The sequence below is a fragment of the Cebus imitator genome, unplaced genomic scaffold (assembly GCF_001604975.1).
Source record: "Cebus imitator isolate Cc_AM_T3 unplaced genomic scaffold, Cebus_imitator-1.0 Scaffold32, whole genome shotgun sequence".
NCBI lineage: Eukaryota > Metazoa > Chordata > Mammalia > Primates > Cebidae > Cebus > Cebus imitator.
Genome location: NW_016107347.1, coordinates 1579987 through 1594257, shown reverse-complemented (window position 1 = coordinate 1594257; position 14271 = coordinate 1579987). Strand labels below are relative to the sequence as shown.

The following is a 14271-nucleotide window of genomic DNA, read 5'->3' as shown; positions in this document are numbered from 1 at the left end:
ACTTTGATGAGATGGCTGGCACACCCAGGAAATGTGGCATGCTTCCAGGCATCAGAAGGGGCCATTTTCTGTACTTTTTTGGAGCTAGAAAAATACCTTTTTCCTAATGAAGAATGTATGTGTCTCACAATAGAGTATGGAATTATAAACTCAAATATTTCTGTTGGTTCTATTTAGATGCTCTCAGTAAGAAGCCTAAGAGTTGAATACAAAAAAGAAAATGCTATGATCTTTCTGTCCTCTAAATGTGAAAGTCAGAGGATAAAAGATTAATTAAGGATGAAGTCTGATGTTTCAGGTAAAATAAGTACTCTTTTCACATTCATTGGTCTTAAGTGACACTTTAATATCGAGTTTAAGTACTAATCAAATAATTTTCAATAGACATTTCTTAAATAACTTCTACTCTATTAATATCTACCTCATGGCACTGCTGTAGAGATAAGAGACTAAATATATAACATTTTGTTATGAATTGCAAGGTCCACGTAAAATGCTATGATTGTCACAACTTACTGTTATGGAGGAAGAATGGAGTAGTGAGAAAATATAAGATATGGTTCCTGATGTGACAAATTACTACATGTTTTTGGACAAGATCTTGAAACTCCTAAATTGTCAGTTTTGTAAAAGGAGAAGATCAGCCTAGATACCTAGGAGTCTCCACCTCTGAATAAATATTGTAAAGGACAGCACAATAATGTATAGAATAACTTTGTGTTTTTCAGCCTGTAAAAGTAATTATTATGCAAATATTACCTCGTATTTGAAAAAAGGCAACCCTATATTGAGAAGGAAAATATAGAAATAGGAAGGAAGACCTAGCAGCCTCAATTAGGACCTCAATATATTATAGGAGATGTTTGCAAATATTTTAAAATATGTAGATATTTATACTAAAGATGAATTGAAAGTTTTATCATAAACTCTTGAAAAAAATTAGGCAAATAATAGGAATGTTCAGTCCCTTGAGTATTAAGATCCTGAAATCATCACTGCAGAATGAAATCAATTAATACTGGAGTAGTAGATCTGACTGGGTTAAGAGGTGTGTGGGTTGCCATAAACTTTTTTCTGTGCATTTAATGTTTCCTGTGGTGAGTCACAGTCAGGGAATGGAATAACTCTCATGCCAATAGTTGGTCTCACACAAGTATAGATGCCTTTTTGCTACATGTAATAATGTGACTTTAAATGTTGGGAAGAAATAAAAAGGAATACCACCTTCAGATAACCAAATATAAAAGTATTTAATCATTAAAAGTGACAAAACTCCAATCCAAACTCTACCTGTGAGATGTCTAAAGAACTTAGGCAAACTTCCAGGCAACCCTGATATTCTGAATAAGAACACATTTGGGGACAAAAAGTCCATAATATTTTAATGAAAAAAAATTATGTCTGGCCTTATGGATATTCTCTTTACTGATACCATGCTTCATTTAACATTAATAACATTGTGTGATTTTTTTCTTGTGTTGGTATGGAAATTCTGACCATAATACAGAATTCTAATTGAAATATATAGCTCAGCCATCTCTGACCACGTGCATTATTCTGAGATAGGCTTTGTGTAATCCAGAAGCTCCTAGAGGGAATGGCTATGCTATTTAAACAAGGCTGGAAATTTTTTACAAATTGCTGTCAACAAAGCTTTTACTCATCTCTCTTCCCAGCCTCACCTCCCATATGATAGTCTTCGAAGAAATGAAAAATAAATCAGAATTTATTAAAACATATCTTAGACATCAGCAAGATAACAGACTAGAAAGCTCCAGTCCCTCTTTGCCCACCATTAAAAAACAAAAACAAAAACACTAGAGACTATCATAGCAGTATAAGAATTATGAAATCAGTCAAAAATGAGTCCTCCCTGAGGTGGTATGGTTGTGTTATGGTTGGGAGAAAGCAGCCCAATTCCTGATTCCCTCCTGTGAGCCAAAGGAATAGAGTAAATCTTATTTGCAACATTCTAAGCTTTTGGTGGGCAGGCCAAGGGACTGTTTTATATCTGGTCTGACTCAGAGCTCAGACAGAACAGCAAGACAGTTAGGATCTCGGGCTGGCAGAAGCTGTGGCCAGTGGCAGGATTTTTGGTATATGGAAGCTTCAGGGCAATGGCAGACTCATGGATGCCTGGGGAAAAGATAATAAGCAGAGGCCCACAACAAGACATTTAAGGCCCTGAGAGGAAACTGCTGTGAGACTCTGGGAAATTAAGACATATTTAAAAGCAGTCATAGATGGGAGAATTTTTTTAATTAAAAGAAAACCCATCTCTACAAAAAAATACGAAAATTAGCTGGATGTGGTGGCATATGCCTGTGGTCCCAGCTACTCAGGAGGCTGACTTGGGAATATTGCTTCAGCCTGGGAGGTCAGGGCTGCAGCGAGCTAAGACTGTACAATTACACTCCAGCCTGGGCAATAGAGCAAGACCATATAAATAAAAATAAAAATAAAAAAACAAGCACACACGAAGGGCCAGGAAGAATGCCTGCATGCCCAGAAAAGACCTGGGAAGATTTTAAGCCTTTATCCTTGGCTGTTGCTAAGGCCCAAAACCTGGAAGTGGCTGCTTTTTCAAATGCCCAATTTTCAACAAGGCATACAGACGACTAGGAAAACATGGTCCCATTGAAAGCAACAAAATAAATCTTTAGAAACTGTCTTTGAAGAAATACATGCATTGGACTTACAAGGCAAAATTTAAAAAAAAATCAAACCTTTTTTAGATATATTCAAACAGCTAAAGGAAAATGCAATTAAAGGGAACCAGAAACGGACATATGAAGAAAATGAGAATATCAACAAAAAGAAATTATTGAAAAGAACCAACCAGAAATTCAGGAGCTGAAAAATACAATAACTAAACTAGAAATTTCACTAGAGGGATTCAGCAGAAGACTTGATGAGACAGAGGAAATTATCAGTGAACTTGAAGACAGGCCATTTGAAATTATAGAGTCTGATAAGCAAAAAGAAAAAAGTATGAAGAAAAGTATATCGAGTATAAGGGACTTAAGGGATACCACCAGGCAGACCAGTAGAGGCATATGGAAATCTCAGAAAGATAAGAGACAGTGAAAGAGGTAGAGAGATTATTTGAATTGGTAATGGTTAAAAGCATTTCTAATTTGAAGAATGACATGAATATAAAAATCCAAGGAGCTCAACAAACTCCATGTATGATAAACCCAAAGAGACACATATTGAGACACATAATCAAACTATCAAAAGCCAAAGACAGAATTTTGAATGCAAGGGAAAAGTGACTCATTATGTATGAGGGATTCTCAATAAGATTATCAGCAAATTTCTCAGGAGAAATCTTGCAGGCCAGAAAGCACTGGGATGATATACTAAAAGTACTGAAAGAAAAAGATTTAAGAGGTCTACATTCAGCAAAATTGTCCTTCAAAAATGGAGAAATGAAGACATTCTCAGAAAGCCAAAATCTAAGGGAGTTCATTACATTAGGCAACACAAATAAGACTACCCAAAGGCATAGAATAATCAAACCCTCAAAGGTCAAGGACAAAGAGAGGATCCTAAAAGCAGCAAGACCAAAAAAAAAACCCAAATAACATATAAGAGTTCTAATTCATCTGATAACAAACTTCTCAGTGGAAACCATATAGGCCATGAGGTGTTTGGGTGACATTTTCAAAGTATGGAAAGAAAAAAAAAAATTGCCATCAAAGAATATTTTATCCAGCAAAGCTACACTTCAAATACAAAGTAGAAATAAAGTCTTTCCCACAAAAACAAAAGCTAAGAGAATGCACCATCACCAGACCCATCTTAAAAGCTAAAGGGAGTTCTTTAATGTGAAAGAACAAACACTAATGTGCAAAAAGAAAATATTTGAAGGTACAAAACCCACTAGCAAAATTAAGTACACAAACAAACCCAGGATACTCTAATGTTGTAATTGTGGTTAGTAATCAAGTAATAATTCTAGTATGAAGCCCAAAAGACAAATCTATTAAAAAAATAATAACTATAGCAACCTGTTAAGAGATAGGCAATATTAAAAATATGCAAATTGAGATAACATAAAGTCAAAATGGAGGGGGTGAATTAAAGTGTGAAGGTTTTTTTAATTGTTTGTTTCTATACTTTTCTAAGCTAAGTAGTCATCTCTTTAAAATAATTTGTAAGCCTCATGGTAGCCACAATGCAAAAACCTATAATATATTCATAAAAGTAAAAAGCAAAAAATTAAAACATACTACCAGAGAAAAATCACTTAATCACAAAGGAAGACAGAAAGGAAGAAAGGAAGAGGAATTATGATACAAGGACACAGCAACAAATGGCAACAGTAAATGTTTAACAACATTGACTGAAAATTGACTCGAATCTCTGATTAAAAGGCATAGAATGGCTGAATGGATAAAGAAAAAAAACCCAACTCTATGCTGCCTACAAGAAATCCACTTCACCTATAAAGACATGCATACTCTGAAAGTGAAGAAGTATTTCATGCAACCTGAAACCAAAAAAAGAACAAGAATAGCCATACTTATATAAGGTAAAATAAACTACAAATCATAACTGTAAAAAGAGACAAAGGAGGTCACTATATAATGATAAACATTTCAATACAGCAAGAGGGTATCGCAGTTATAAATATCCATGCATCCAACATCAGAACTCCAAAGTATATAAAGTATCATTAATAGATGTAAAGGGAGAGATAGATTGTAATAAAATGATAGTAGAGGACCCACTGTCAGTAATGGACAAATAATCCAGACAAAAAATCACCAAAAAATACTGGAGTTAAAATACACACTATATCAAATAGGCCTACCTGATATTTACACAGCATTTCAATCAAATAGTGCAGAATATACATTCTTTTCAGCAGCACACAGAACACTTTCTATTATAGATCATATCTTACGCCACAAAACAAGTTTCAACAAATTAAAAAGAGTAGAAATTATATCAAGAATCTTTACTTACCACAAAGAAATAAAACTAGAAATCAATAACAAGAGAAACCTCAAAAACCACACAAACACATGGAAATTAAACAACTTGCTTCTGAATGTTAAATTGGTTAATGAAAAAATTAAGAACATTAAAAAATTTCTTGAAACAAATGAAAATAGAAAAACAACATACTAAAATCTATGGGCTACAGCAAAAGCAAAATTAAGAGGAAACTTTACTGAAATACACTTGTATCCATAAACTAGAAAGACTTCAAATAAAACAATTTAATCATTGTATTAGTCAGTTCTCATATTGCTATGAAGAAATAAGAATGGATAATTTGTAAAGAAAAGAAGTTTAATGGATTCACAATTCTGCATTGCTGGGAAGGTCTCAGGAAACTTATAATCATGGCAAAAGTTGAAGGAAAAGCAAAGGCATGTTTTACAAGGCAGCAGGTGGGAAAGCATATGAGCTAGTACAGGGAAACAGCCTTTTATAAAACCATAAGATCTCATGAGATCCCCTCACTATCACAAGAACAGCATGGGGAAAACCACCCCCATGATTCAATTATCTCCATTTGGTCTCTCCCTTGACACATGGGGATTATGGGGATTACAATTCAAGGTGAGATTTGGTTAAGGACCCAAAGCCAAAACATATCAGTCAGGCACCTCAAAGAACTAGAAAAGCAAGAACGAACCAAACATCAAATTAGTGGAAGGAAAATAATAAAGATCAGAGGGAGAATAAATGAAACTGAGGCTAAAAAAATAGAGATCAATGGAATAAAACAAGTTGTTTTTTTTTTTTTTTTGAAAAGATAAACAAATTGTCAAACCTTTAGGAAAAAAAGAGAGAAGTCCCAGGTAAATAGGCCTGGAAACAAAACAGGAGATACAAAAACTAAGGCCATAGAAATGCAAAGAATCATGAGAGACTATTACAAAGAACTGAAAAACAAAAATTGGAAAACCCAGCAGAAATGGACAAATTCCTAACATATACAACCTACTAAGATTGAACCATGAATAAATAGATAATTTTAGCAAACCAAAAATGAATAATGAGATTGAAGCTGTAATAAAAAATTTTCCCGATTTTCTTTTAAAAATATTTATGATTGTGGATCCAAGATGGCCGTTTAGGAACAGCTCAGGATTGCAGCTCCCAGTGAAAGCGCAGAGGGTGAGTGGACGCCGTGTTTTTATTGCCNAAAAAATTTTCCCATCAAATTTAAAAGAATGTCAGGAATGTAAGGATGGCTTAACATAAGCAAATCAAGAAATGTGACATATTGTATGAATAGAACCAAGAATAAAACACACATGATCATTTCAATAGATGATGAAAAAGCATTTGATATAATTTAATATCCATTTAGGATTAAAACCCTAAAAACTGCGTATAGAAAAAACATACCTCAAATGATAAAGGCCAACACTCAGCTAAAATCATATTGACTAGGAAGAAATGGAAAGCCTTTCCTCTAAGATCTGGAATAGGACAACAAGGATGCTGAATTTTACCACTTTTATTTAACATAATGCTGGAAATCTTGGACAGAACAATTAGGCAAGAAATAGAGATGAAGGACATCCAAATTGAAAAGAAATGAGTCAAATTTTCATTGTTTACAGGCATGATTTCATACTTAGAAAAATCTAAAGATTCCACCAAAAAACCTGTTAGAACTGATAAGTAAAGTTGCAGGATACAAAATAACATACAAAAATCAGTAGCACTTATATTGACCATCGGCATACAATCTGAAAAAAAAAATCAATAAAGCAAACCCATTTGCAGTAAATATCTAGGAATAAAATACTAGGAATCGATTTTATCAAAGAAAAGAAAGATCTATACAAATAAAACTAGAAAGACTGATGTAAAAGATTGAAAAGGATGCACACCAAAAAGAAAAGATATCCCACGTCCTTGAACTGAAATAATTAATTTTGTAAAATGTCCATGCTATACAAAAGAATTTACAGTTATGCAATCCCTAGTAAAATACTAATGAAATTCTTCACAAAAATAGAAAAAAGAATCCTAAAATTTATATGGAACCACACAAGACCCAGGAGAATCAAAAAATTCTTAAGCAAAAAGAACAAAGCTAGAGGCATCAAACTATCTGATTTCAAAATACAGTAAACAAATCAGCATGTAGTCTCTACTAAAATACAAAAACTTAGCCATATATCAAACTCATTTTCAACAAAAGTGCCAAGAATATACAATAGAAAAAGACAGTCTCTTCACTAAATGTGAAATAAATGCTGGGACAGCCATATGCAGAAGAAGGAAACTGGACCCCTATCTCTCTCCATATACAAAAATCAAATCAAAATGGATTGCAGACTTAAATCTAATACCTGAAATTATGATATTATTAAAGGAAAACATTGGAGAAATGCTTGAGGACATTGGTCTAGGCAAATATTTTTTGTGTAAGAACACAAAAGCATACGTAACCAAAGCAAAAATAGAGAAGTGGGATCATATCAAGCTATAAAGCTCTGCACAGCAAAGAAAACAATCAGCAAAGTGAAAAGACAACTAAGGAGTAGGATAAAATATTTGCAAATTCTTCATCTGACAAAAAATTAATAACCAGATATTTAAGGGGCTCAAACAACTAAATAGGAAAAAAAAATCTGACTTAAAAATAGGCAAAGGATTCAAACAGACATTTCTTTAAAAATGTACTAATTACCAAAAGTTATATAAAAAGATGCTCAACATCACTAATCATCAGATAAATGCCAGTCAAAACCACAATGAGATATCAGGCCACCTCAGTTAAAATCGCTTTTGTCAAAAAGACACGGAATAACGAGTGTTGGCAGGGATACGGAGAAAGGGGAACTTTTGTATACTGTGGATGAGAATGTAAATTAGAACAGACACTATAGAAAACTATATGGAGATTTCTCAAAAAGCTAATGATAGAACTACCATATAATCCAGCAGTTCCACTATTTGATATATAGCCAAAAGAAAGGATATCAATGTATTGAATAGAGATTTGCACTTCCATGTTTACTGCAGCAGTATTCACAATAGCCAAAGTATGGAATCAATCTAAGTGCCCATCAACAGATGAATCAATAAAGAAAACTGTATATGTAATACATATACACAATATAATACTATTTAGCCATACAACATGAAATCCTGTCCTTCATAGCAACAAGGATGGAACTAGAGTTCATTATGTTAAGTGTAATAAGGGAAAGATGAATACCATATGTTCTCACTCTTATGTGGGAAATATAAAAGTAGAGCTCATGAAGATAGAGAGTAGAATGAAAGTTAACAGAAGCTGGGAAAACTAGCAAGGAAGGGGCATAAAGAGAGTTTGCTTAATGGGTACAAGTATACAGTTTGATAGAATAAATAAGCCTAGTGTTTAATAGATCAGAAGGGTGACTATAATTTACAATAATCTATCATATATTTCAAAAAAGCTAGAAGAGAATAACTTGAGTGTTTCTAGTATAAAGAAAAGACAAATATTCAAAACGATGAATATCCTAGTTATAGTCATTTGATCTTTTCAAACTACATGATTGTATTAAATTATCACATGTGCCTCTAAAATGTGTACCTCTATTACATATGAATAAAAAATAAAATGGATAAAAAAATGTTAAACGGGGTCCTTCAAGCTGAAATGAAGGATGCTAGATAGTAACTGTAAGCCATATGAAAATATAAAGTTCTTTAGTTAAAAAAAATGCATGAACAAATTTATTTTAAAAAGTATTATTATCATTTTGATTTGTAAATCCACTTTTTATTTTCTACAGGATTTAAAGAAAAATGGGTAAAAATAATTATAAATCTATGCTAATGAGTACATAAAGATGTAATTTGTGACACCATAACGTAAGTTATGCAGGAGGTGAGGCTGTAAAGTGAATTTACATAAGAAATTGATATTAAGTTGGTATCAATTTAAGACGGATTATTATAACTTTATGATATTACATGGTAACCACAAAGAAAATATCTACAGAATATACACAGAAGAAAATGAGAAGGTATTCTAAACATGTCACTAAAAAAACTCAACTAAATAAAGACACTAATGGAGGGAACAAAGGACACAACAAATCTGTAAGACATATAGAAAACAAATAATAAAGTGGCAAAAGTAAGTCTTTTCATACTAGTAATTACTTTAAATGTAAATGTATTAACTCTACAACAACAAAACAGAGACTGGCAGAATGGATTAAAAAACAACAAAAAAAAAACCTCAGAATTAAAGTATATCCTGTTGGCAGAGATTCACTTTAGATATAAGGATATGCATGGGTTGAAAGTAAAGGGACAAAGGTATTCCATGCAAATATTAATGGTAACTAAAAGAGAGCAGGCTAGGTTAAGCAACTACAACACAAAAAAGACTCTAAATCAAAAGCTGTTATAAGAGACAAAGAATAAAGATGCTCATCATCACTTATCATTAAAGAAATGAAAATCTAAACCACAATGAGATATCACCTCATATCTGTTAGGATGGCTATTATTAAAAAATCAAAAACAAAACCAATAAACAAACACAAACAAATCTCACCAAAAAATAAAAATAAAACAACAACAAAAAGTAAAAAGTGTTGGCAAAGATGTGGTGAAATTGAAATCCTTGTACATTGTCGGTGGGAATGTAAAATGATATAGCCACTGTGCAAAATGATATGGTAGTTCCTCAAAGAATGAAATCTGGGCACAGTGGCTTACTCCTATAATCCCAGCACTTTGAGAGGCTGAGGTGGGAAGATTGCTTGAGTCCAGGAGTTTGAGACCAGGCTGGGCCACATAGGCCCTATCTCAAAACAAAATTAAATATACAAAATTGCCATATGATCCAGTAATTCTAGTTCTGTATACATACCCAAATGTTTTTAAAGCAGGGACTCCAACAAATTTTTGTACACCCATGTTAACACCCACGTTAACAGCAGCAGTCCTCACAATATTCAAGAGGTGAAAGCAACCCAAGTGCCCATCAATGAATGAATGAATAAATAAAATGTAAAGAGGAAATAAATTCTGATACATGCTACAGTATGAATGAACCTTGAGGACATTAAGTAAACTAAGAGTCACAAAAAGACAAATACTGTATGATTCCACTTACATGAAGTACCTAAAGCAGTCAAATTCAGAGAGACAGAAAGTACAATGGCAGCTTTCTGGGGCTGAGGAGAGGGAAGGATGGGTAATTAATATCACTTAATTAGTACTGAGGGCTAAGTTTCACACCTCTTCCTCTCACTGTGGGCAATAGAGCCTGCCTTGACCATTGCATGGAAAGATTTTAACTTCTATGATACCAACGCATATCTTTGACTTTCTAATGCTGCTAGAGATCATAAATATAATGTCTATGTCACATACATACTAACACAAAAGGATCTTATTGCCAATGTACCTAAATATTTTCTTTTTATATAATTTGAGGTGTGATATTTCTTCTATATCAATAGGTTAAATATTTTGGTATAGTAAAGAGAGTAAATGACCATTTGTTTGACGGAATTAATTTAGGAGTAATGTATGCCCAGAAGTGGTCTAACCTACATTTTTCTCCCAATCTAAATGTGTCAGATTTACTTAGTGCACATATTAGTCTCCTTACTTAAAATAATCATGCTCCTTCATTCTACCTGTTCAAATTCCACCCACTGTTTAGGGCCCAGGTGAAGGCAAATATTTTACAAAGCATTTCCTGACGATCCCAGCCCACATTTATCTTCCTAACCTCTAGTCTCTATTTAATCATTTGGTGCTTAGTGATAGAATGCTTTGTATTATTTGCTTTCATTTTATATTTAAAACCAACTAAAATATATGAAAAAACTGACAATTATTCCAGCCTGAAAGGATAATCTGAGACAGTGATACAAGGTAAATTCAACAAAACCAGATTGTGAACTTGTTTACTCTCTTTAAAGCCTACCCAACATGAACATGAATTCGAAAATACTACTGATTTGGATTCTCCAATAACTTAATTCTAAAAACTTGTTTATGGAAAACTGGAGGAATTCTCTCCTCCTCCCCCACCCCCAACACACACACATAATACAACACATACACTAGCACACACACTCAACCACACATACTTCGACATGAATAACAAGTATAGGGAAAGAAACTCTCTGGATACTAAAACAGTAGAATACACTATGTGTGCTCAAGATTCACACATCCACAGTCATCTGCAACCTAAATTCAGAGTCTGTTGCATTGGTGGTTAGGGCATGCCTCTGGGCATTGAACTGCTGGGTTAATGTGGAAATTATCCTTTTGGATCAGATATGAAATCAAGCAGAGAAAAATGTGAGAGGAGGTGGAGGGTAGTTGTCTTTTTCCTGCAATAAAAAAACATGTGTTCCAACAAACTGAAGAAAATAGAGTTCACTCTTTATAGTTAAAATTACATATTACTTTGAGTTCAAATTCTTTCTATTAATACATAAGATTTATTGAAGTTATATTGTTTGAGTAGGATCAAGAAAGCTGAATATTATTTCAGGTTTTCAAGCCATAAGGACAAATAGTGCCTTTAGGTTTTCCATTCAACTAGGAAAATTATAGCTTCATATTTGCAACACTAAAGCTAATGCAGTGTCAGCACCTCCATCAAACCCCGTTGTTCAGCAGTTTATAATTCAAGCAGAAACGTTCACTCCAAGACCAAACTTGGCCTATACAATCTCAAAAAAATGGAGAAAAAATTATTTTGGCTAGCGCTGACTTATAAAAGCAAAAGAGAGGGTGCTTTTACAAAGTGCTTTGAAAAACATCTTTGAGAATTTGAGAAAGTAACTGGGGATTACTGAGTTGACATCCGGCATTACTAAAGTTATAGAAAGGACCCAAAATTCCATGACATCACATCAGCACCAGGAGTATCATAACTACTTTCATGAAATTCTTCATCAGGACTAATTTCCTTATCAAACAGAATTGCTGTTAATAGGAAAAATCAATCATAGTGGAAAATAAAGACAAATAGGTAAAAATTTCTCATGAGGGCAACACAAGACTTTAGATCCATTTTCCCTTTAAGTACTAACTCTCTAGTGCACCATATAGACACATATAAAATGAAAAAAATACCTTACCCCCACTTATTGAAGTCGTTCACAATGATGGGCTGGAATTTCCAGAAACAACCTTTCTCTTCCCAATGCTAACTTGGACTTAGAAACACCTTCATGTAGAAGGGGATTTCCAGCCGCAGGGACGAGAGCTATAGGGCTCCTCATTCACTGAAGGTGAGTGGGGAGCCAGTGAGTTCTGGGATTTCATGCACTTTGAAGTCCTGTGGCAGGTGGGTTGTAGATTGCCTGGTGCCTTTGTGGCATCCTGTGGGTAAGTTGGCTGCCAACCCCTCATTGCTCTGATCTCCCACACCTTCAAAATATGTCAAAGCTTTAATAGAGTGGGATCAGGGCATTACATTAAAAAATCATCTTTTCCTATCTATACAAAGCTCCCTTATACTAAATACAGTGTAATTCTAGGCACTCCGTGTCTGTTTTCAGTCAGCATTTATTAAAGCCCTATTACAGGCTAGGCCACAGATGATTTGATAAGACTCTCATCCTTTAAAAGATGTCAGGAGGAAACGAAAAGTCCATAAAAAAAAAAAAACTCCAGTACAATTGTGGAGTGCCATCTGGACGACTTCACTGAAAAGGGTCTGGGGGTGTCAGAGCGACACCTCCTCTGTTCCCCACCACGCAGCTCTCACCAGCCTTTGAAACCACACTGACTCACCTGCTGCGTATTCCCTTTCTTCTTCCCTTAAGTTCTGCTCATTTATCAAGCACTCCCTGTCCCTGGGACCCTGGGTCCCGGAACCTTCAGGCCCCAGAGATACTGATGAGAGGGCACGGCTGAAGGCCTCGCCTAGGAGGGTGTGGCAGGGCCTCTGGCATTTCCGGGGGCAGAGACGGCTTCAAGGGCTCAAGGCTCACCTGATTGAACTGTGCAGCTACGAGCGAGGGTTCCCATATCTTAGAACTGGTGGTGTTCACAGTCCCGCCCGGTTTCTCTTTCTTGGGTGCCATGCAAAGGACGGGAGGAACATTGATTGGCGTCTAACCTGGGCTCCGGCCCTGCCTGAGCGTCCCTGCTACCACAGTAACCGAAGCCACGCCCCGTCCCTGAACGACGTCGCTCCGCTCCAGGGGTCAACCGCTTCCGTCTCCATAGCAACGGAGTTTCCGGGCGCGCGGCGCGTAGGGGCGGGGTTCCCAGTTCCCGGGTCGGAGTTGAGGACTTCTCAGCAGGAGAGCTGCGCAGGCGGTGGAGGGCAGGACGAGGCTGGCCTCGGCGGTCGGGCTACGTTCTTCTACGGTCCGAGGCGTTGTCTAGAAACTCTAAATGTCTGGAATCCCATCCAGGACTCCTCCACCCAAGTTTCTTCCGATCCTGAGTGACCTAGATTGGAACAGTGACCCCTTCAGGAGGCACCCATGCTGGTTTTCCCAACCGCTCTAATCTGCCCCAAGTGCTTCCTCTGTGAAGCCAAATTTGTCTCTCCTTGACCTGGACACTCTGCCCTGGTCTTAGTTCAGCGGCGGGGCCTTAGTAAACAAATCCAATCACCCTTCCAAGTGACTCCTTATTTAATTGTACATGGGATTCATGTACTTCTCTGCCCAAAGGGCTCCAGTTCCTTTAAACTGCCTTTTATTGATTGGTAAGTAGACTATTTCTTTTTCCCCCCTTTTTCCCACCCTGGACACATCAATATCTAAAATATCCTGGTTGGACAAATTTCCCAAAATAATGACAGTAATAAAAGCGATTTTTTCTTGAGCAGTGGTTGTATGCTATACAAGATTATTTCATTTAATTCTCACAACCACCTTATCCCAGTTCCCACAGTGTTTGATTGATGGTGCCAGGATTAGATCCCAGGATAATCTGAGTCACAGATGTAGTGTGGATCATTTCTACACTGTTGTCTACTACTGTTTTAGGCCTGCCAAAATGAGGGATACCCTCTTCTGGAGCTAGATTTACTTTTGTTTTTTATTACAGTGAGGCAAATTTGAGGACACCCAGTGGCAGAGCACAATCAAAAGTGTCTTGCTGTCTCCTTAGTCATATAAAATGCAGCACTGATCCAGGGCTTAACTAGCCCTTAAGTCTCTGCATTTTGCCTAGAGGTGAGATGCTTCAGCTATCTCATTGGCCCGGATGAGTGAGGTGATGCAAGCCAGAAGCTTAATTTCACTGGGCACAACGTGATGAATGGGTGACCTTCCATAGGGGAATATTCTAAAC

General features: G+C 35.8%; 1 protein-coding gene across 1 annotated transcript in view; it reads right to left on the bottom strand.

The window, feature by feature from the left end:
• SPAG17 (sperm associated antigen 17) overlaps nt 1-13161 on the bottom strand; it is a 246270-nt gene extending 233109 nt beyond the window's left edge. Inside the window, exon 1 of the mRNA XM_017524168.2 lies at nt 12954-13161. Within this exon, the coding sequence (XP_017379657.1) occupies nt 12954-13046 (93 nt within the window). The 5' untranslated portion in view covers nt 13047-13161. The remainder of the gene's footprint in view (nt 1-12953) is intronic.
• Between the last annotated feature and the right edge of the window lie 1110 nt (nt 13162-14271).